General features: G+C 42.4%; 1 protein-coding gene across 3 annotated transcripts; it reads left to right on the top strand.

Moving 5' to 3' along the window:
- Window positions 1-7: 7 nt before the first annotated feature.
- Window positions 8-24386, top strand: LOC109929493 (GAS2-like protein 3). Of its 3 annotated transcripts, none has more exons than XR_007261275.1 (7): window positions 8-127; window positions 6349-6490; window positions 9728-9791; window positions 13891-14032; window positions 15337-15444; window positions 17630-18843; window positions 23676-24386. XR_007261275.1 is itself a non-coding variant. In XM_048592648.1 (6 exons), exons 1-6 carry the CDS (start codon window positions 35-37, stop codon window positions 18749-18751), a joined length of 1671 nt encoding a protein of 556 aa, XP_048448605.1. In that variant the 5' UTR covers window positions 8-34; the 3' UTR covers window positions 18752-24386. The 3 variants fall into 3 exon arrangements, 1 of the variants encoding a protein (XP_048448605.1); XR_007261274.1 differs by having other exon boundaries at window positions 17630-19813; XM_048592648.1 differs by having other exon boundaries at window positions 17630-24386.
- Window positions 24387-25000: the final 614 nt, after the last annotated feature.

Genomic DNA, 25000 nt, shown 5'->3' with positions numbered 1-25000 from the left:
TATTCTAGGGAAGGAGGTCCGAGCAGAGAACTTCATGACTGAGTTGGATAATGGAGTTGTGCTTTGTAAGCTGATCGCTATTCTTCAACAGAAAGTAAAGGAATGTGGGAGTCCAGAGTATCAACAGGTGAGTCTGAGTGGTGTTCTTCTAATCTTGAGTAACTGGAATGCAATTCCCGATGGAGATAATGTAAAAGGGAGTGTCGGGTATATCATTGCATGTTAACAAGTTCATAAACTACCTTTGTTATAGCTACAAAGTCCGATAAGTTACTAAGCCTGAGCCAGGATGAAATTGGTGTTATTGATATGTGGCAGGGTTCCTGCTCGGTATGATCAGGGAATCGCAGTTCATTTTGCCATAATTTGCATAGTCAAGCCTTGAAGCTTACGTGAAGCAATGAATTGCTTTATGAAACAGCGTGTGGCACAGCAGAAAGGAACTGTGCTCATAACAGGGATCTATGGATCAAAGAAATGATATAGTCTGTACTGAGCAGGTCTTAGTGTGTGTTCTTGTGCTGTGTTGGTAGCAGTGTTTTTCCCCCTAATTTTATTTTCCTCATGGATCTGAGGTCTGTGCCTGGCAGCATCCTCTGGGGTGTGAAGTCAATACTACAACTCATGCCTGCACACCGATTGCTATGCACAGGACACTGGAACAGCTACGTGTACAGCCAAGCAGCTGAGAGGGAACATTGGTAGTGTCCCTATCTCTGGGCCAGAAGGCCTGGGCTCCAGCCACAGGTGTGTTACAACAAGTCTGAACAGCTTGCTTTTAAAAAAGCCATGAAATGGCACACTTATATTTTGGTATTAATCAATACAGTGTAGTCTGTGCCATCAGTTGCCCCAAAATCGGAATACCCTTCTTAAAGCCGTCTCCCGCTTTCCTCATCTAAAACATTGTTTGGATTCTACCTAATAGACTGCACTTTTAATCACTTGTGTGGCTCACTATCAAACTTTGGATAATTTGTTGCCAAGAACCTTATTTACTATGCTAATATGTGCTATATGAATACAAACTGTTGTCACATGTCCAACCCACTGCCGGTCTCCCACATGCAATCTAGTTGGGCACGTTATCACCAGTGTAGGGTTTCCCTTAACTTAGTGATCCAAGCCAGAAAGTTGTCTGATTCCGATCAAAACGCAACTGATTTTCTAAAGTGCTTTTTAAGGAGGAGCACCTGTTTTCCAGCGAGTGACTCCAAATCCAATACCACATGGCTGACTCTTAGGTGGCATCTGAAATTGCATTGAAAGATTGATTTACTTTGTATTTGCATAGAATTTTAAAAGAATGAGATGTGGTCTCAGTAAAGCATGCAAAATTCTTAGAGCTCAACAGGGTAAATGTGAGAAGACTGTTTTCCCCTGGGGGCTGTGGTGTTTGGAACCAGGTGCACAATTTCAGGATAAGGGGCAGGTCATGAGGTCTCTAGTCACCCAGATGAGGCGAACTCTCTTCACTCAAAGGATGGTGATTCTTTAGGATTCTCTACCCTGTGACTGTGGAAGCTCAATCAATTTGCATGCTCAATTCAGATTGAGAAATATCTAGTTACTGATGATATAAAGGGATATGGGGGTAGCATGGGGATGTGGTGTTGGGTAGATGATCAACCATGATCTAGAGGGGCTGAATGGCCTACTCCTACTTCAATGTTGCTGTTGCAGTGCTTCAATAGGGCTTCTCCAGGACAGTTGGAGTGGGCAATGAAGGGCAGCCTTGCCAGTGACACATGTTCTGAGAATTAATTGAACTTTATAAACCAGAGGCTGTGCGCACAAATCTTATTTCTTCTGTTTTATTATTGAGCATGTCTGATATTCCAAGAACATTTTGAACATGTTTATACAAGTCAAAGCTTGTAAAATTTTCCCAACAGATTTTTTTAGAATCAATGAATAAATATTATGATGACTAAAGGGAAAGAAGATGGCCTAGAGTAATCTCACTGGACAGGTGATCCAGAGGCCCAGGCTAATCACATGGAACATGAGTATCAATACCAGCATGGCAGTTGGTGGAATTTGAAATGAATGAATAAACCCTGGAATCAAAAGCTGGTCTTGATAATGGTGACCGTGAAAACGATCATTAATTTTTCCTTCTGCTTCCCCAAACTAATTTTTTACAGAAGGAAATCTGCAGCCGTTACCTGGCCTGGCCTACATGTGACTCCAAACCCATCTCTTGTCTGCTGTCTGAAATGGATGAAAAGCCATTGATGATTGAGGAAGGGCAACAAATGTTTGCTGCTGATGCCCACATCCCTTTAAAGAATAGAATGAAAATAATAACAAGCATGGAAAGTGAAGAAGAGCAGGACAAAGTGGTTATCAAGAAGTTAGATTTGGCAGTCATTTAATACCCAGTGAGTGGTGAGAATTAAGTGGAGGCTAGACATATGCAAGAAAGAGAGGGTGTTGGAGTGTTAACTAATGATATAGGTGAGGAAAGATGGCAGGTCAAATTGAGCATCTGCTTGTTTCTAAGCTGTAGACTGTGTAATCCTATTTAAAAGCACTGGAGCTGATATTAATTAGATTTAATGTGCACTTTTTTTAAATAACAAATCACAACAGATGGCTCGAGTGTGCCTCTGTTAGTGCACTCGAGGAGAACCCAGTCTGCTGTATATGTGAAAGGCAATGGGTTTCCAGGTTTGGAAGTGGGAGATCATCCAGATGGATCCAAGAAAGACAAATTACAGCTATCCCTTAGTGATGAGAGAGTGAGAACTGTGGAGGGATCAATGGGATCTTGGCATCTGGATACATAAGCCACTACGAGTATGGGTACAATATCTGAGCAAAAGTTCAGTCGAATGTGACTTGGTTTTCCAGAGGACTAAGGGGAGGTAGTGTGGTGTCAGTCCAACAGAACCTTGGTCAGGAAAGATATAGGAGCAAAAATGGGCCATTCAGCCCATTGAGACTGCTCCACCATTCCATCACGGCCGATGTGTTTCTCAACCCCATTCTCTTGCCTTCTCTCCGTAACCTTTGTCCTTCTTAATCGAGAGCCAATCTATCTGTCTTATTTAATTTTATCAATGGTCACAGGATTTGAGCCCAAATCGTCAGTATTATCCTGGTCCTTTTTGAATTATTAGGACACTACCACCATGCTCCTGTCCACTGGGAAAGAAATTTTTCTTTGGGAGGGAGCTGAGAGAGTTCAATTTATAGCAAGGTTGCAAAGTGTAGCCTTCTATTTATTTTTTTTTTGAGTACGGAAGACTAATAGTGATCTAATTGGAATCTTTTAGATGATTAAGGCTTTGATAAACTGATTTCTTGATCTATTCTATCTCGTGAGTCTGAAACAAGGCAAGTTAGTCAGGAGGATTCTTTATATTAAAGTGTTCTAAATATCCAGAACCACTCCTCCCACTTCAACAGGCTGTAGATATTGAGGATCAACTGAAGTTTCCAAACCTGTGTTCAAATAGATTTTTGTTGTCAGCAGATGTGGATTAAAGGTGGTTAAATGGAGATGCGCTGCAGATCAGCTGTGAGCTAATTGATTGATTGACAGAACAGACACAAGGGCCAGAATGGTCTCCTCTGTTCTCTTACCAATATGTAGATTGCTCTCTGATATACTCTAGTGTTGTTTTTTTTTTTTTTTTTGCTGCCTTTCAATTGGATTGTTATCAATCTTATAACAAATATGCACTAATCCTTCTGCAGAGTTCCCATTTTTGAGTGCTGAAGACTGAGTTTATTGGCTCTCAAAAAGCTGTTACTGTTAATCACTGACTGAAACGTTGGTCTGTTAGCAAGCGGAGGAATATTAAATGCTTTTCACTGGAGACTGGTGGCTCAGTGGTTTCCACAGAGTGGTCAATGTTGGATATATAATGAGGTTTGATTTGAAAGATGACTAATTAGAAAGTTGTAATGTTTGTGCATGAGGTTTAATGAAGATTATACACGAACAGGCCTAGTGAGTTGATTAAATTGTGTGACAGATGGTGATTAGTTGTTGAGAGCTCAGCTTTACAGAGGGCAGCTCAGGATGTTGGGATTGTGACTTAAATCTACATGCACGTATTAACCCTTTGCTGATACTCTGCCAGTGAAGGAGTCTTGTGAGCATTGAAACGCTCCCTCCTTTAATTACAGAGAGAGGAGGGGCACAGTTGGAAATCCATTGGCTTGTTCCAGACATGAAACCTGCGCTATATTTAACCCCTTCAATGTGAGAGATGGCAGCATAATAGTAACATCAGTTTCAAATTCTAACATGGCAGCTGGTGATACTTAATGCCAGATTTATTAATGAACGTAAAAGCTAATCTTGGTCATGGTGCCCATGAAACTGTTGGCAATTTTATTTTTAAAAAATGCCATCTAGTTCATTAATGGTCTTTAGTGAAAGAAATTTGCTGCCTTTGCCCATCTGGCTAACACACGACTCCAGATGGACAGGAATGTGGTTGAGAATTGATGGGAAAAGCCAGTTCGGTCCAAGATTTTCATCTTGCACTTATCAGGTATATGAATTAGTGTCACATGATGCCAGTTGTAGGCTGTACACCCAAAGACTGACAGATCCCATCAAATAGCATGTCCCTTCAGCTGCTCACAATGAGTGAGGAACTGATCACTACCAATCAGACTGTGCCCACAAGATCCAACATTAAATGTGATGCTCATGTAAGGTATGATTTGCCTGGTTAGCATGAAAAGCAATACTTTTCACTGTAACTCTACATGTGGCAGTAATAAATCAAATCTGGCAACACTTGCTGGATATGTGTGTGAAGAATTGTACAGACCACCTATTTAAGATTCTGCCAGAAGAAGGGTCACTGGATCAGAAACGTTAACTCTGATTTCTCTCCACAGATGCTGCTGGACTTGCTGAGCTTTTCCAGCAATTTCTGATTCTTTTTTGTAATTTTAAGATTGTTGGTTGGTCTCTCTGGCTGCTTTCACATCTAAAAATATGTAGACAGAAGGAACACGTTGCACCTGTTTCAACTCCACAAAATAAATGATAGTCATCTACTGGTTCAGTGCCCTGACAAGTTGGATTCACTGTGCCCAGTTTGAAATTTAACCAAAACCTGCTGGTTTAGAGTCAATCATCATTAACTACTGCATGCCCCATGGCAATGCCTCTATCAATTGGAGTCCACTTGACAATCGATCAATACTGTCCTCTCATTTATTGTAGATGTTGGTCTCCCCCTTTTTTGATTATTCTTGCAAAATATTCCAATGAGTGCATGACGAAAATCTTTGGCAAAATGCCTTCATTCAGCAATCCTTAAGCCTCAAGTGCCCTCTGAAATGGCCTGAGCAAGCTCTTCAGTTTATGGGCAGTTATGGATGGTCAACAAATGCTGATCTTGTCAGTGACATCTATATCTCATAAAAGAATGAAGGAAAATAATCTTTGTGTTCTCTTTTCCTGTCTTCCTTTCTCTGCCCCCTTTCCTACTTCAGGTACCCCATTTTAAAATTGGGACTTTTTTTTCAAAAAAAAGTACTTGATACTTCTACTAATTTCTGGATAGGTTACCTTGAAGGAAAAGTAGAGGAATTGCTTTGGATTCTAATCTGATACTGCATTTTAAGAACATTCTGGATGTTGTTGGCTAGGTCAGCATTCATAGCCTACCCTTAGTGGCCCTTGAAGTGGTGGTAAACTGCAGCAATCCATGGAGTGTAAGTGCTCTGTAGGATTTTGACCTGATAACACTGAAGGAGGAGCTATATATTTCCAAGTTAGGAAGGTGAGTTGCTGGCTAGGCAGCATTTATTGCCCATCCCTAATTGCCTAGAGGGCAGTTGAGTCAACCACACTGCTGTGGGTCTGGAGTCACATGTCAGCCAGACTAGGCAAAGATGGCAGTTTCCTTCCCTAAAGGACATTAGTGAACCAGATGGGTTTTTCCTGACAATCGGCAATGGATTCATGGTCATCATTAGATTCTTAATTCCAGATATTTATTGAATTCAACTTCCACCATCTGCCATGGCAGGATTCGCACGCAGCTCCCCAGAACATTAGATGCGTCTCTGGATTAACTGTCCAGTGATAATACTACTAGGCCATTGCCTCCCCTAAGTTGCTTTGTGGGAAGCTTATGGGTGGTAATGTTTCCCTGCATCTGTTGTTTGTTAGGTTTGGAAGGTGCTGTCTAAAGACCCTTAATGAATTGCTGCAGTGCATCTTGTAGATGATACACATTGCCACTGTACGTTGGTGACGGAAGGCCTGAATGTTTAGTCTGTTTGTATGAAATCTACTTTGTCAATGTAAAGCATATTAACTGGTCTGTATTTGTATTGGTAATTCTCTTCATCTTCAATTTTTTTCAGCACTTTACGATGAGGAAAATTCCATGTAAGACTGATGCTCTGTCCGGTTCGTTTTTTGCCCGTGACAATACCGCAAATTTCCTTTCATGGTGTAGAGCAGTTGGTGTTGACGAGACTTACTTATTTGAGTCTGAGGGCTTAGGTAGGTAACCAGCTCTTCTAGATTCAATCCTCGTCGATGTTCATTCTGTAAACTTATCCGAGGCTGTCGTCACTCACTCTGTAGGTTGACTTTGCTTTATCGTTAATGATAGAACTGTTGTCCCTAGAGTTTTGGAAATATGGCTTATTCTTAATTTAGAGTCACTCGTACCACACCTCAGAAAATTGTCAAACGAGAACCTGTTAAATATTTGCGCGGAAAAAGCATGTGAAATGGTGAATTGGTCAGCTCTTTCAAAGAGCTGGTCCTGTCACAATGTGCCTCATGCCTCCTTGTGTTGCAAGATTGAATGACAAATGCTATTGTGTTTACACAGGCCATTTGGCCCATCGGCCCATCAGCTCTATGCCAGTGTCCACATGAGCAGCAACAATTCTGTTCATCACACTTATCATCCTAATCCTTTCCCCCTCATGTTTTGCTGCTTTCCTCTCAAATAGATCTAATGTGTTGGATGATAATTCTTCAGGAACAATGTCAGGAAGCACTTTATCACACAGGAAATCTAGAACTCTTATTTCGCACAAAACTGCTAACATGGGTGTATAATTTCCAAGTTGAGATTGTTAGGTTTTTGTTAGGCATAACAAAGTACTCCAGATCTGGGAGTTGAGGTGGAGATGACCCCAGATTTGCTTTAATGTTGGAGCAAACTCCTGTACCTATTATTTCTCCATTTGTGCTCCTGAAATGGGTTATGTGTCACATAATCTCATTGCAGCTTGAAGGATCTTGCTGCATGCCGATGTCCTGCTTTATGCTGTGTGATTACCACAGAAAAGCATCCTGATGTGAACTACCCGGACAAGCCTGAGAAGATGTTGGGCAAATGGAAAGTTGTTAAAATTGCTGTATGACTCCACTATGGTCCCCTTACTATCCAACTCCCTTGTATCCACTTAGATCTGGTCACACCTCTGTTTTCAACTTTATAGGTGCTACATAAATGCATATTGTTCCTTTATCCTTTTAATCTCGCTTGACACAGATCCCTCTTGTGCTCGATTGGTTTATTGACCATTGGTTCCCTTGGTCTTGTTGAATGATTCTATTCACGTGCGCCCTTCTGGTGTGACCCGCAATTTCAGATTTAAATTCTTTCCCAGGTCAACCCACTGAGTTTTGTCATTGGAATCAAAGGGCCTAATTGCTCATGTAGAATGATAGCTTTTAGGCCGATACAATGCCGCAATGTTTGTAGATTGCGGGGGTGTAGAGACTGCCAATCTCTCACAACAGTGAGTGTTCGTGGATTGGACTGTCCTTTATAGAGAGTGGAAGGTCATTCTTTGTACTGGGGCTTTTATAAATGGTTCAATGTGTCCCCTCCATTCAGAGTTTTTTTTTTTTGCCTGAAATGGAGAACAAAGAGCAGTACTGAAATTCTGACCAGTGGGCAATGACAAGCAAAGAAATTAATAAAAATTGCATCTGGTCACAAGTGACAACTGTACATCCTCCGTGTTTTAGGGAAACCTAGAACTAGCAGTAGGAGGTTGCCATTCAGCCCTTCAAGCCTGTTCAAGTGAATATGTGATGCATTCCATCCTATCCTTCCTGACGCGAGGTACCCAGAACTGGCCATAGTTTAACCAGCGAGACCCAAATTCTCCAATTCTTCAACAGACTTGTGAAAGTTGGGGTGGATCTATGGGAATAGTTTTGTCTGTAGTTCCTGGAATAATCTTGCAAACCATGAAGGGTGAAAAAAAACTTCACCACATGAAGGAGATGCTACTGTGAGATCTCATTTTGACTACATAGGCAAATTAGTCATTTTCATAACTTTTTTTAGATGTTATGATGACCCAAGTGGACACTGAAGTGAGCGTGGTGTAACTTGCTTATGTTTATGCTCTGGATGTGGGATGTTGCTGAGCCACCCTTGGTGATGAACATCAAAATCCCCCACCCAGACATCTTCAAAATGGCAGCGCTGGGAGTGTTCAGGCTCCTGAATCTGCCCGCTCCAGGTAGCTGCTTCCTCACTTCTTTACTTAGCATTTTTTGTCTTTCTTTCGTTCTGTCTGTCGGCAACAGAGGGTGGACGGTGCGGAGGGGAGTGGCTGGAGCAGGACTCTTGGTGAGGCAGCGGTCTGGCAGCAGAACCAGAAGCTATTGGTTATCGGTGTTGGCGGGGGGTGATGCTCCTGATCGTGAGTGTGGGTCCAGCAGCGAAGAGGTGGCACCCAAGGAGTGGTGACTGCTGGGTTTGGTGTGCGTGGTGGCGTGGAAGTTGTTGGTCAGCTGGCTCAGGACTGCCAGCTCCTACAGCTGTATCAAATGTGCCTTCAATCCACTTTGCTTTAAGGAGAATGACCCAGGTTCTCTGACCCGATTTCTCGCTAAAATCCCTCATTGCTGCACTCCCACTGTCAGCATCCTGGGGGCTATATGGAACAGAAACGGAACAGGACTAACCATGTAAATGTTGTGGCTACTGGTGCAGGTCCGATGCTGGGAATTCTTTGGCATGTGACTCAGTGCTTGACTCCTCAAAGCCTGTTGGCCATCTGCAAGGCGCAAGCCAGGAGTGTGATGGAATAGTCCCCACTTTGCTGGATGGGTACAGCTCCAGCAACACTCAAGAAGCTTGACACTATCCAGGACAAAGCAGCTCATTTAATTGGCATGTTCCCTCTCACTACCTCAAGAACTTAGTTCCTTGCCCACCAAAGCAGAGTGGCAGTAGTGTGTACATCCAACAGACATGCTACAGTAACTCGCCAAGGTTTTTCCAACAGCACCTTCCAAAACTCCGAACACTGCCATCTGGAAGGATAATGGCAGCATGTGCATGGGAGCACCACCAGCTGCAAGTTTCCCTCTGAGCCACTCCTGACCTGGAAATTTAGTGTCGTTCTATCACAGTTCCTGGTTCGAAATCCTGGAATTGCTTCCCAAACAGCATTTGGAATGTCACTCTTGAGCAAGGACCACAGAGATTCAAGAAGACAGCTCTCTGTTATCTTCTCCAGGGCAGTTGGGGATGCCCACTTAATACTGGCCTAGCCAGTGACACCCACGTCACACGAACAAATTAAAAATAAAATTCCAGTAAATCTCCTTTTGCATCCTCTAAGATATGGCTATCCTTCCTCAAGTGTTGTTGCAGCTTGCTGAGCAGATGCTACCATTCAAGTGAGCCCTATGTTTAATGGATTTCTTTTTTCTTCTTGCAATAATCTTTTCTGCTTTCTTTGCCTTGTTTTCCAGTTCTGCACAAACAGCCCCGGCAGGTGTGTCTGTGTCTACTTGAAATTGGACGAATCGTGTCTCGGTGAGTTGTATGTTTATTTACTCACCAGGAAATCTATTTGCTGATAGCTTGCACCTCACTATTCAATTAGGTCATGACTGATCTGTGTTTTAGCTCCTTTTACCTGCCTCCTTTCCACCCCTCTTTATACCTTTGAATAACAATTTATCGATCTTTTTAAAATTTTCAATTGACTGCTGGTCATGAGCTAGAAATCTGTTAGTTCCTGGATATTTAATGGAATCTTTAAATACTACGATTGAACAGGAACATGTAATCGAAGTAGGAATTCTGCTGGGATCTTACTGAATGATGGAAAAGAGTTGAGAGCTTGAATCCCATTCAGTCCTTGTGTTCACAGAACATTTTGGGAAGGGGTGGATAGAGACTGGGGTGAGTTCCAGATTTCCAATGATCTTTGTGCAAAGCTGTCCAAATTTACCCTTTGATAGCCTGGCTCTGTTTTGAAGATTCTGCCTCCTTGTTCCCTCCACCAAAGGGAATAATTTATCTCTATTTCCTTACTAAATCCCTTCAATGTCATAAACCTTTCGATTTGAGTAGAATGGTTACAACTGAAGGAGGTGTCCATTGAGTTCACACTGGCCCTCCTGCAGGAATAATTCACCTTGTGTCACTCCCCTGCCTTTCCACTAGAGCTACTTAATCTTCTACACGTGAGAGAATGTCTCAGCATCTTGTCCTCCTAATTTAACTCACTAAGCCCCAGTGACATTCGAGAGTTTCACAGGGAGATTAGTATTGTAGCCTTCAACATCTTGAATTATTTATGGAATATGTGTCACCGGTGAATTTGGCATTCCCTTTTGTTGCCCACTGGTAGAGAATCAGTGTGACTGAGGGTATTCTAGGACACTTCAAAGGTGGTTAAGTTTCAGCCATGTTACGTGACTCCAACCTTCAACATTATGGTTGCACACCGGGGAAGGATCTATGTTCCCTCCATGGTGCATTTTCTGTGTGACAATCAAGAAGGTACTGTGCGAGTCATGCACAAGTACCATTCCCTTAAAGATTAATGCATGCATGGCTGGTCAGGTATTGTAAAAGGACCACATTGGGCAACAAATAGGCCACGCAGTAAAGAGAAAGCTGGGGAGGTGGGGGATAAGGAATGAACTGGAACAAACCCCATTTTAAAATCGGATGTTCCGAATATATAAAATACCCTGTCTAAGACTGTATAAACAGGTGAAAGGTGTCATCTGTTAAGTTGCTGCATCGTTTAGAGCTGGATGGTTGTAATGACATTGTGACAAGTTTATAAAAGCAATTCACATTATGAATATGAACAACGTAATTCATAATGTCATATTTTTAGTGTATTAATGAGAGCTGCTTATACAGCAATGCGTAACATCCCATGGCATGTTGTTCTTCATTTTTACATAGCATGAGGCATTTGTCCCTAATTGCCCCTAAACTGAGCTGACTTGCTCAGCCATTTCAGGGCACTTGAGAGTCTACCACATTGTTGTGGGTCTGAGTCACAAGTAGGCCAGTCCAGGTAAGGATGGCAGATAGCCACTTTGAAAGGACTGTCACAAATCTGACAGTTGATGGTTTTACAGTCACCATCACTGAGACTTGCATGGCAAAAAGAAAAGCCAAATCGAACCCTCAGAATAAAACTGTCTTTACATCACTGAAACCACAAAAAAACTGGGGGATCAAATTAACATGTCATTAGTGGGGAACGTAATGCACCACACCACCCACTCACACCCCACAACCAGCTCCCCTGCCCCCGCACCCCCCCCAACCTATGCCCAGAAGCTTTTAACGTCTTTGAGCGTGATGTCTGATGTGTGTCCTTCTCTAAGGACACCCAGATGTTTGCATACCTGAGAAAGAGGGGAAGTCAGGAATTACCACCACTCCGCACTTATACTACTTAATGGCCACTTTAGCCAGGCCCAGGAGGTGTTCCTCCACACCGGGTGCCCCAAGATGAGGAATGTAGGGCTGAAATGCAACCAAAGGATGGATGAAAGGGCCCTTCAATAACCAAACGGGGATGCAGTCTCCAACAAACAATACAGACAGATCCCGTGGACTCCACGGCACCTGTGAGTCTGTAGAGAGTTGGAGGCTGCAGTTCCACAAGATTCCTGCATGCAACCCCCTGCAACCCAGATCCCTGATTTGGAAAGTGGAAGGCTGTGTGAGTAGAAAGCACCTCGCTGGGAGCCTTAAAAGAATACCACAGCCTGCCTAGGAGTGGATAAAGGTGAAAATGTTTAGGGATGTAGCAGCCTGTACAAGTAGCGCCTGCTTGTTGTGTGGTGAGACAACAGGGAGTTTCCACGGGAGAGCTCTGGTTGTGGGTGGTGGGGAGTAGTGGTGGCTGGCTTGTGAGGCAAGTTCTGGAACTCCAGTGGAGTGATTGCCATGTGTCGGAGATTAGAGCGCAGGACTGCAGCATTCTTGCAATGTCGAGCAGAAGGAACTTAGAGGGAGGGTGAGTCTGCACAAGGATGAGATTTTTTGTTTTTTTTAAAAACCTGTCTGCAGTTGTGTTTTTGAACTCCCTATTTACACTTTTTAATGTTTTTTATTTATTCATGGGATGCGGGCATCACTGGCTGGGCCAGCATTTATTGCTCATCCTTATTTGCCCATGAGAACGTGCTGAGGACAGGAGGAACTGTTTTTGAACCATTGCAGTTCACTTGTAAAGGGAGACCATAATGCTATTGGGGAGGGAGTTCAAGATTTCAACCTCGTGACACTGTTTGGAGCACATCTAGCTTGAAGGGGAACTTGCTGTGGTGATAACGTTGCCATGGATTTGCAGCCCTTGTCCTCATAAATGGAAGTGGTAGTAGGTTTGGTAAGAGTGTTGAGGGAGTCTCTGAATTTCACGCTGTGTCTTGTAAATATGCTGAGTGTCAGTGGTGGGGCGTGCGAATATTTTTGAAAGTGGTGCCAATCCAGTAGGCTGCTTTGTTTTGGATGGTGTCAAGCTTCATGTATACTGTTGGACTTGCAGGCATCCAGGCAATACTCCCAACTTGTGCTTTGTAAGTGCTTGGCAGGAGTCAGATGGTGAGTTAATCATGGCAGGATTCCTAGTTTCTGATCTGTTGTCGCTGCAGGATTATTACAGACAGTTTAGTTTGTGGTCAGTAATAACCTCCAGGATGTTGATGGTTGAGGGGCGGGGTGGGGGGAGGAGGGTCCTGGGTCGCGCAGAAAGAGTCAATGGTGATAATTCCATTGTATGCCAAGGGACGAGAGTTAGAGATTGTCTTGTTGGAGATGGTCGTTATCTGGCATCTGTCTGTCACAAATGTTACTTGCCACTTTTCAGTCCAAGCTAGATATGCGCCAGGTATGACTTCAACCTGTAGGAGGTTGCCCCCTGATTCCCATTGACTTCATTTTTGCTAGGGCTCCTTGATACCACCTCAATCCAAGGCCTTGATGTGAAGGGCAGTCAATCTTGCCTCTCTTGCCCATGTTTGAACGATGGCTCTGAGGTCAGGAGTTGAGCGGTGCCAGTGGAACCCAAACTGCTACTCAGCAAGTTATTACTGAGCAAGTGCTGCTTGATCAGAGGATGACACCTTCCATCACTTTACTGATGATTGAGAGTAATTGGCAGGGTTGGATTTGTCCTGCTTTACGTGTACAGGACAACCCTGGGCAATCTTCCACACTGTAGATGCCAATCTAGTTGTCCCAGAATGGCTTGGCTCGGCGAGTGGCTAACCCTAACCTTGATGCAGGAGTGCAAGTATTAATTGAAGTCCATTTTAAATTTGAGAGAATATTGGATGCTTGCTACCACAACCAAAAGGTGCAGTTAAGACAAGTAGGGTGTATGCGTAAGAGGAAACCAGATAAATGCATGAGCCAACAGGAACAGAAAGATCGGCTGCTGGGGTGCGATAATGGGATTTGGAAGGAAGATTGTGTCCAGCAGAAGGCTGACAAAGAACAATTAAGCCGAATGGTCTGTTTTTTGTTTTTTGGCTGTAGATTCTGTACGGTTTGATCTCCGGAGCCAATTTTGTGCAGTGTTTCAAATCTTTTTCGGTTGAGTTTTTACTGTCTTGGACTGCTGGTTTATATTGGCTTTAATTTGAAATTGCAGGTATGGTGTGGAGCCTCCTGTGTTAGTAAAACTGGAAAAGGAAATTGAACTTGAGGAAACTCTGTTGACCACCTCTGTTGAACAGCAGATTCCTGTTGAAAGTACAAAGCCATGTTGTCACAACAAAGAGCTTCACCATGCAGTAAGTTGATCTTAATATCTCCTGACTGTCTGTCTGGTTATTTTAAATAAAATTGGATTTACAAACATGTACAAAACTTTGTTCTTGCATTATGTTGTGTGTACCTCACTTTTTAAGGAGGAGGTAGAGGCATTAAAGAGGGTGCAGAAAAGATTCACAAGGATGGTTCCCGTGATGGGGATCTTGAGTGATGTGGATAGATTGGAGAATTTGCAACTACTTTCCTTGGAGAGGGAAAGGTTGAAAAGCTATGTGATAGAGATGCTCAAAATCATGATTCTGAACCGAGTAGAGAGAGAGAAAGTGATCCCACTGGTGGAAGAAATGCAAACAAAGGGGTGGACGGATTTAATTGCCAGAACAAGCAATGGCAAATTGAACATTTCTTCACACAGTGAGTGATTAGGATCTGGAATGCACTGCCTGAGAGTGTTGCAGAGGCAGGTTCAATTGAGGCTTTCAAAAGGGAATTGCAGTCTTATCTGGAGTGAGGATGTGCAGGGCTATATGACAAAGGAGTGACACTAAGTAAAGCTCTCATTTGGAGAGCCAGCACAGACACAATAGCTCCCTCTGCACTGTAAAAAATTTTGAGAATCTAATTCTAAAGTTGCGAGTACAGAATGAAGTTTTTTTTTTGAAGTTCAGATAATTGACTAAATTCATTTACTTCCTTAAAAACAGCCGCTCCAAGCAGACTTTCTCCTCCTGATTATGTTAGCGTCTCTTGACCGATACAATGTGGAAAGTTAGCATGCCTAGAAGTGAAAGGTAATTTCACGTGTGTCGTTCCCAAAGCTTTCCAGCAATTGTGCTTGCCTTGTTATGTCTGTGTTGGTCTTAATTGATTGCATCATCGCGGTGCAGATGAGACTGTTTGGCCTATCATTTTTGTATTAGCTCTTTGAAAGAATTCTCCAGTTAATCCCACTTCCCTACTTTCAGCTGGTGACCCAGCAAGTTTTCCCTTTTTTTTTTTTTTTTTTGAAGTATTTATCCGGCTTACTTTTATTCCTTTATTCCTTTTGAAATTTATTAATGAATCTGCTTCCAACGCCCTCTTTTAGACAGAGATCCAAATCATGGCAACTCGCTTAATAAAATAAGCTCTGGTTGCTGTGATGGATTGAGCTCAAGTTTAAGTGGTCATTTGCAGGTCTCTGAATTATTAGCTAATAAAGAAAACACTATGCTAATGTACTCTGTAAATATCAACATAATTGTTCATCCTTTTAAGTTCCTTACTGCAATATGTTGCACATTTCATTGGATCATTGTCAGCTGACCAGTTAGCTTCCTTCCAGGTGAAGACAATTGCTGATGATCCTCCATGCAAATGTTCACATCGTTTCTCCATTGAGTTCTTATCTGAAGGGCGTTATCGGCTGGGAGGGAAGATTCTTTTTATCAGAGTGAGTATTGGATCACAATGTGCAGAAATGTCGAACTGAAATAAAAAATGTGTGAGATCCTTTCATGTTTCTAATCGTTAGTTGCATCATATCTAGTGGAATTTAAATTGAATTAATTCATAGAAATCTAGAATTGAAAGCTAGTCTAGTCTAGTCTAGTATTGAAAAATGATGACCATTTAATTTATTAATTGATTGACACAATCCATTTGGTTCACCCTTCTTTAGGGAAGGAAATTTGCCAAATTAAATGTTAAACAAAACTGGTGTACGACTAATTGCAATCAGATGCTGGGCATTGGGCATTTGGAATTTCCGATAGGAATGGAAAGATACTTATTGAAATCGTAGTGTGTCTAAGTTAGGCAGTTAGCTTATGCTTACATTTATTTAGAGTGAAGTGTTATAATGCTAAATTGAAATTGGCTCCAGTATTATTCCTCACCAGCTGGTTATCTGAGTTACAACCTGTGGTGAATGACTTGCAAATGTGGCTGAGTATTGCAATCACTTTACACTCAACAATGTCCTAATGTAGGTATTATAAATAGCAATGTAGTCAATCACTTATTAATTGTTTTCTGGAGTGTTAGTTCAGAGAGGTATGTTGACCAGAATGCTGTCTAATGCCTTGGACTCCTTCACGGCCAGATGCAGGTTTCTTTGTCTGCAGCATAGTGTTTGTGATTTCTGCTTCTCGGAGATTTAAAAACAAGTTCTACTTGGAACATTGCCGAGTCTGTCTGATAAAATAGTTGGAGGGGTTTGTTATTTTTCTGTACCTGCTTTTTATGTTCTTGTGAAGCAGACAGATGGAAAAACAAGTGTAGCCTAGCAACAGCAGAGAGAGAGAGGCCCTACTTGGAGGTATTTGGGAGTAACTGGTGGAAGAGGCCTGCAGTGTACACAACATGCCCAATGGGACTTGAGATCCGAACCAGAGGAGCCATTCCACCATCGTGGCTGATCTGGGTACAAAGTTGACATTAGTTCAGAATTAGCACAAGCTGTTTGGGCATGACCTCTGGCTGCGACTGTGTTTGACACCAACAGGACTCTGGAAGTCTCTGCAATTGCAGGTTGTTGCTGCAGGAGGTCAGTTATAGCTTTCGCTCAGATTGAGAATTTTTTTTGTGCGGACTAAGGCAGAGAGCCAGGCAGAAACTTTGGAGTTGAGTTGGACAGCAGCAGTGATCCAGTTGAATGATAGAATAGGTTCAAGGGGCTGACTCGCTGTCACCTCCTGTTTTGCGAGGCAGTAGATCTCCGCCAAGGACAAGGCCGCTCCTCAAATGGATCCACGATGGTAAAGCATGCGTTCCATTCTGCAAAGCAAGTGGGGATTACCTTGGACTAAGTAGCTAAATTTAAAATAAAACTTCAAGTTCTGGAGAAATTCAGCATGTCTCTCAGCATCTGTGGAAGGCACAACAATGTTCATGTTTCAAATCCATTAGTGCTGTTCTTCAGAACCCCAAACTTGAAATCTTGTGTGTCTTGTCTGTGGACTGTACCCTTACTAGGTGTACATCTTAGAATGTTAGAGCGCAGAAGAAGGTAAATTCTAATTGTTTCTTTGCTGGAGCTAGCTCTTTAACTGACTATTATCCGCTTTATTCTAATTTCCCTGCCCTCCTTTCTTTCTTATCCTTCTATCTCTCAACACTTAGCTAATTCCCTTTTAAAATGTTGTTGGAGCTTCTGCCTCAATGGCTCCTTGTGGTTCCATGTTCTAATCACCCTCTGTCTCAAACTCAGCCTGAGTTCACCCTTTGTTCTTCAGCTGATAATAGTCTGTACCCTCTCATTTGGTAACGAGTTAGAACAGTTGCTCATTGTTCACCATCTCTCAAAGGTTTTGCAGGGCAATGAAAACTAAGTTGATTGACCAGAATCCTTTGCTGATTGAAACTTCCATTTTCTTAATTTGTGACTATCCGCTTTCTTTCCTCGAATAATTCCAGACTGCAGGGTCTGCAGAATTCTGGTGTTGCTCCTAAGATGGCATTCCCTGTACTTAACAATTAAGATTTGGTAACTATTTGGGCAATACTATCTATTTTTGTATGCTGGTTTTATTAATGGCCAGTGCTGGGTGGAGCACGAGGCCACTTGCAAAGATGTGCAGAATTTGATATTGCCCAGTATTAACTTATTTTGTTCTTGTGTGAATGTTTATTTGCAGATGTTACATGGTAAACACGTCATGGTGCGTGTGGGAGGAGGCTGGGACACTCTGCAGGGCTTTCTTCTGAAGCATGACCCCTGCCGGGTGCTGCAATTCACCATGTTGGAGGAGAAGATCATGGCTTTCGAGAAGGGCATCTCTCAGGATTCCGCTCACACATCTAACTTGCTGGCAAAATCTCCCAAACCGCCTCCAACCATGAGCCTTCCGCTTGGTATCAAGATGTCACAACCCCTAGCTACATGCCCTGGATCTCCCTGCGTGCCGTCTTGGCCCATGACCAAAGCTGCCAGTGCCCACTGCAGGTGCCCCTCACCAGTGCCACCATCTAAATCGGGGTCCCGCCCACCATCTGCTGAAAGTGGGCATTCATCCCACGTGGCGCCAAGCTCATCCTCCAGAGGCATCAAGTGTCCTGCAGCGAGATCACAGTTGCCCCCTCGGCCACAGCAATCCCCAGCTAGTCAACCCAAAGGCATGACCCAACCAGGGAGCAAGGAGGCACAGCCCTCTTCCAAACTTCGCCGAACCCCTTCAAAGGCTCCCGGTGGCCTCCTTCAAAGACCTCCAGGTAAATGCCTGCCAAATCCTGACACCAGCCCCAAGTTGACCCCTGGGGTTCCCGTCAAGTCTGTTCTGTTTCTCTCCACACCAGTGGTGCCTAGCTCTCTGCAGACCCCGGGGAAACGCACCCAGCCCACCAACCTTGCATCGTCGTCTGCCTCCAAGAGGCCGCTCACACCAGCAAGAGGCCCTGTCCCGAGCTCCACGCCGATTCCCCGCACACTGGACTTTGCACCAAGGAATGCGGTTAGTGCGACCAGGGATGACACTCGCGTTGAGAAGAATCAGAAGGCATCAGCGAAGACCCCTTCGTCAAACAGTAAGAAGCCACTTCACAATCCTGCCCCTGCCCAACGGACTCCATTAGCTGTTGTCAAACTACCACAGTCTAAAGTGATGAGCCCGCAGTCTCCTCGCATACAGTCTCCTGCAGCCAAACCCACGCTGAAGGTGGTGAAGGGTGAATCCTGTCTGGGGAAACAGCCTCAGTCAAACAAGAAGAGCCTGTTGGTGGCCTCACCAGCTCCTTTAAGGAACCTGGCTGCGAAATGCTGAAGTGAAAGTGTTGACTTTACCATGAGCAGAAGTGACGCACATAAGCAATAATAATAAAAAAAGAGTTTCTTGGTGGGGTTGGTGCTGCTTTTGTAAGTATGAACTCTGTTTGTGTTGAAGTGAATGTCAAACAGTTGTTAAGATCTGCTGTAGTCACAATGTTGTCCAGTCAGTGGAGCATGAACCTTTGTTTCTTATGTCTAGGATTTCCTCCCATGTTTCCACTGCCCTGTTGACTGTTCCATCTTATTTTTGATTATGTAATTTGCTCATTCAGTTTTGTATTTATAATGAAAACCAGTTGCAGTTCTCTGTTTGGCCTTAGCTGCTCCGATTTTCCAATTCTCTGACCTCTCCTCAACTTGGAGAGGCGGGAGATACTGACTGAATATAATCAACTGACGTTATGTAAAATTCCCAACTTGCTTTGTTCTGATCCTCATTGGCAGGCTGTGTGACAAGCTCAGCAGAGTCCTTAGCTCACCACTCGCCCTCAATTTTGAGTCAGACATCTTGTTTCTATTTGTCGTGGTTTATCTTGAGGTCACAGCTGAAATTCCAATGCAGAGAAGGATCGGCTCTTCATCTGTAGCAATCCATTTTCCAACTCTTTCCCCCACGTGTTTTCACACTTGTCCAAGTCCTTATCTAATTCCCCATCAAACAGTATTTTAAGCTTAGGTCCCATTGCTATCTGTGGCAAAATAATCCCGAATCAAGCTGGACTTGACTGTTTGAACAGTGATTCACATCAATTCCCATTGCACGCAAGGTTCACTGTACTTGATTAATTAGGCTCAATCCACCTACAAGATTGTGGGATAATATGTATTTAAGTGAATCCCAGCATTGCTCACAATTGGTCTTCGTCGAGTACTCCCCCCACGGATGTTGGGATTGAGGTCAGGATGCCTTTGAAGACTCCTCAACCTGGGAGGTTGAAATGCGAGATGGAAGGCTCACCTGAACAAGATGGCAGAGGCTAATGGAATAGAGGGCTTTCAGGAACCAGTGGCTAATGAAAAAAGTAGATCAATTACTGAATGAGTACAATTCATGAACGTAAGTTTGTGCATCTTGTCCACTGTTTCTCTGCTGAAGGTTATTTTTGTTTTGTGGCCGTGACTAGTTTTCCTGGTCGAACTTTCTCTAATTGTTGGATGGACTTCTGAATGTAGCTATGATATTTTGACCAATCCAAACTATTGAGTTGCCTCCTGAAATGGCTTCATTTCCTGATCATTAAGGTTATAACAATGTGTATTTAATTCAGTTTTATCTGTTTCATTGACATGATGGGTGTTTAAAATATCACTGGTGGGGGGAGAAAACACTGACTTTTTAAAAATGTTTAAGAATTGCTGATACAACACTTTCATGAAGCTTTTCATCTTACAGTTATCAGGGCAATTCACCATAAATACAAAAGAAAATTAAAGGGAAACCAGCATTTGTACCAGTGTGGGGGTCAGGGGTGTTTGGTCGAGGAACTGTCCTGTTTCAATTCAACAAAATACACACCAGTCATTTGTTCCACTTTTTTTTTAGGGGCACTGTCTTGGACTAATTAAAATCATCTGCTTTGGTTAAATTCTAAGTGAAAAAAGTTTGGCAGTTAACTGCCAGTCATTATTAACTGGTGTATTTGTCATGGCAGCACCTCTACTTGAGTCCATTTATCAACCATTCAGCACACTCTCCTCCTCTTCTATCGTATAAATGTTTTCTTTATTTTGGTATTTCTTGCAAATTGCAGTGAGTGCAAAATGAAAAGCTTCATCATAAGTGTCCCTTTTAGCAATACGCAAATACTGTATTACTGTATCTTTAAGTTGCATAACAGGTGGATCAGCTTCAATATTTTTAGTGAGCTTGAGTATGTTAGTTCCTCCAATACGGCACCAAGGTGAGGGTTTGCATTCCTGCTTGGTTTACAGCAGAAATCAAATTGCAGATGTAAGATTGTCAACTTGATGCTATGTGGGTTCAAAGTTTCAGTCCAGTGAACATTTAGCCAATCATTCTGACAATCCTGCTGAATACTGTATTTAAAATTCTCAAGGTTGAAGCAACAGTTCTATTGTAGGTTTTATCATTGCTGTGTTCTGGTGAACTTACTGAGATTAAGGCTGAATTTTCTGTTTGCATATATGACACTACAACAGCACTTGTATTTTGAGTGCTTAATTAGGTGAAATGCCTGTTACTGGCAGGCTGACCAGTATGCTTTACTGATCTTAATGGTGGGGGGGGGGAAGAGTGGGAAGAAATGGGAAGGCACTTTATATCTTGCAATTGTATTTATAATTGTGTTTATTTGTAATTAAAGACATTAACTCTACAGAAAGTGTAACAATGCTCTCCTAACAACCCAATAAGGGAGTTGGCTCAAGTGAGGTGAAGGCTGTTGAGTCTTGCTGTTGTAAACTGGGATTGAAGTTAGTTAACTAATTGTTTTTTAAAAAAAAAAGCTCAACTCCAGTATCTGGAACGCACTGGAGGTGAAATAGATGTTGTACGAAGTTTACACCTTCACCCACTGTCTTGGTGTTACCTTTTTTTGGCTGTCAAGGAAGTTGGATCAAGTGTGGAGTGTCCAATTGGATATTGTCTGTCACTCACTTCCTTTCATTGTTTATGATTTCATGTTAGAAGTTCCACAATAAGTCCAAAGAGATTTTCAATTCGTGGTGTTAGATGTTTAAATTCTCTGGTCCTCCGCTCAACATGGCTGAAGTTGAGTGAAGCAATGGGCAGGCAATGGACGCCAGTCCCATGGCCAAACCAGCTACCATGCCATGTTACTGTCATTCAGATCCCAGTACTATATCACTTGCAATTTCATGTGAAATAGACAAAAACAGATGATTACCCCAGTGTAATGTTTGAAAATTTGTCATGCACAAGCACCTAAAAGAGTCATAGGAGAATGGATTCTTGTAACTTGTTTGTTAACTTGAATTTATACAGCACTTACAATGCTGAGCAACTTGCTAATTGGCCGATCTATTACTTGGGAAATGGGGTGAGTTGGAGGAATGGCTGCTGTGGGGTCTTCAGTTCCTGAACGAACTTTGGAGTGAGGAGTTGGGCCAGCTTTAGCAATTTGAGGGGGAAGCAGTTGCTCTGCTGATCACTATTTAGTTTATCCATGGCTTCTTTTGCGTTTGGGCAGGATTATCGTCAACTGCCAAACCAGCTTGTAGTTACGAGGTCTGGTTAAATTTCTCCAGTTAAATGTCCTGCCATCCCTACATAAAATCGATCTGGATTGACACTTCGTCATGGGAATTTGATCTGTTCATAAGTATGTAAATAAAATACACCTCCTGCCCCACTCTTTCAAGGCAGTGTGGTGAAAGTAAAGTATACAGTCACATGACTGGTAAAATAATCATGGTGCTTGCAATATGTTCCTGAATTGTGTAAAAGGCTCTGATGCCTTAGTTTTGTGTTACAATAGTGAGATGAGGTTTCCCTTTGACCAAGGTGCAGCATGAGGCCATTGTGCTCCTTGACTCTGCTCTGTAAGTCTTGGGTCATAGCTCATCAGTATCTCAGTCCTTGTACCCACGTTTACTTAATATGCCTTTGTACACTAGGACACAAGTGGAAGCACAAGTAAATGGTTCAGTCTTTGAAGCCTGCTCCATCAAACAACTTACTGAAACTGATTTTGGGCTTCAACTCTATTTTCCTGCTCACTCCCTGTATTGACTCTTTTTTCCCCCCCGAGATATCCAAATTCTCTATCCTAGCCTTAAAGTATGCTCAATGATGGATCATCCATGGACCTCCTAAGGTGGAAGATTCCAATAATTAAAGCTGTTAAGTGAAATTCTCAATTTTTCCTTAAATTCTTATCTCAGTTCCAAATAATTGTCCCTTTATCCTGAGATTTGTAACCTCCACCCCCGTCCCCCCACATCCCCAAACAAAAGTCTAGTTTCTTTCCACCAGTGGCATTCTCAATCTCAGTTCCACAGACCCAACAGAAGTCTATCCCGAACGCTGCTGAAAAGAGACTTGTCTTGTTGAAGGTTTTTGTTATGCATCTATTGGGACAATTTGTAATTCAAAGGGAAAACCTTGAACTAAATAGTTGAAAGCCATTTGATGGTATACTTCTCAACCTACTTGGTTAAAGCCAGGAAGTTTACTGCCAATCATTATTAATTAGTGCATTCTCCAAGGCAGCACCTCCTACTAGTCAGAGTCCATTTACCAACTCATCAGCACCGTCTTCTCATGCACTATAAATGTTAGTTTTCCCCTTAAATCTTTATTCTTGCAAATTTTCCTGATGAGTGCAAGACAAAAAAAATGAACAAAATGTCAGTTTTTTTTCAGCAATAAAATTCTGTACTACCAAATGACTAAAAGTCTATCCCTTTAACTTAGTTTTGAATGACTGCTCACCTGCTCAGATTTTCACTAACCAATGTTGTGAAGAATTGACTCCTGACGTCCTCTCTGAACCGTCTGACCCTAACTTTAGTATTTGCTCAGTGTTCTGTATACCTTGCACTAACAGAAATAGTTTCTCTGTATTAACTCTATTGATTCCTGTTTATATTTTAAATCCTTCAATTGGATCACTCCATAAGCTTTTAAAACCAATTGGAGTACAAGCTGTTTATGCAATCCATATTTGTATTTGCTTACTTTCTGTCGAGATATCCTTAGTTACTTCACAACCAGTTAGATATTTTATGACTTAGAATTTGAAGAGTAGCCATTGCTTTGTGATTTTAAAAACGTACATTTCAGTTTTGAATACTTGGCTATGCAACATGGTCTAGCTGTTAGAGCATTGTATCACCTATCGGTGAATGTTAAATATTATTGACGTGTAGTTTGTGGTGGGAGGGGGTTGCTTTCTTTGGCAGTCATTTACTTAGTGCACTAAGTGTTTGTTTTGCAGCTTGGTAGAGAAAACCGCTGAGTTCATGTGGCTGTTCGACAGTCAATGACCGTTTGAGGGGATGCCTTCCTGGGCGGCAATAACTGGAAAGCAGCGGAGGTTCTTGGGACCACTGTCCTGCTCCTTTATCAGTCAAAAAACTTTCATGCAGAAAGTTCATTTAAGAAGTGAGTGATGGTCATTCAATTGAAGTTGGAAATTACTGTGCCTAGTACTGTACCAACATTGTATTCTATTCTGATACTAACCTTGAAACTGACTTTGAAATGTACCTGCATCTCAAATATTCAGGTATGAAAAGTGAAAAAAATATTGGCTGGAATTTGTTGAATGAAATGGAAGTTTTTTTGTTTGAAAGCTTGTGCCTAGCATTTCAATATACAAGACACCTTTTGCTCCATGTTCTAAAAGATTGTCATCAGGGTGCAGGCTCAGGTTGTGTTTGTCTTGCACTTAATCACAGTGTGATACAATTTATTTGGTTTCATGAGAAGCTCAAAGGAAGTTTGGTATTAAAAATCAATGCAGGAACTTTATTTTTTTTATGTATAATCCCCAACAAGGGATTGAACAAAACATTCAGCAACTGTTTGGTAAACTGCCTGGCTTCAAAGAGAGGGTTGTACCAGATTCTGCAGTTTGCATCAATTGCACTTTACAGATGTTACACACTGTCCTGTACCTATTTTAATAAAATGTATTGTGCTCTGATTTGTCATGGCTCGAATGAATTTTTTTTTTTTTTTGTTGTTTATCCAGGGGATGTGGGTATTAAATGCTGGGCCTCTATTTCTTGTACAGCTCTAGTTACGTAGAAATTAAGTAGGCCATTCAGCCCTACGAACCTGATCTACTATTCAGTATGCTCATAGCTGCTCCTCTGTCTCAGTGCCACATTCCTGCTTCCTCATGCTCTGGTAATTTTTTTAGATATTAAAGGCATCAATCTCTCTTCTTGAATACACTCAGTGGCTTGACTGGCAAATTCCACAGGTTCACTTTTATATTTTTGTGTGAAGAAATATTTCCTTATTTCAGTCCTAGACAGCTCCAGAACTTTGACCCAGTGATGCTGAAGGGATAGTGAGATATTTCCAAATCAGAATGGTGAGTGGCTTGGAGGGGAACTTGCAGGTGGCAGTGTTCCCATGTATCTGCTGCCCTTGACCTTCAAGATTTTGTGGGTTTGGAAGGTGCTGTTGAAGGAGTCTTGGTGTATCTCCGAAATGTTGGGGTTGACCTTGGGCTTGCAGTTATATAGAGGTGAGGCAGGGTTATCCTGCTTGGAAGCATAGTCTGGGTCGTGGGAGCTCACTGACCTGGTT

This window comes from Rhincodon typus, unplaced genomic scaffold (genome assembly GCF_021869965.1).
Source record: "Rhincodon typus isolate 14 unplaced genomic scaffold, sRhiTyp1.1 hic_rhity00001606, whole genome shotgun sequence".
NCBI classification, from domain to species: Eukaryota; Metazoa; Chordata; class Chondrichthyes; order Orectolobiformes; family Rhincodontidae; genus Rhincodon; species Rhincodon typus.
Note: the sequence above shows the minus strand (reverse complement) of the source record. Positions and strands in the feature narration are given on the sequence as shown.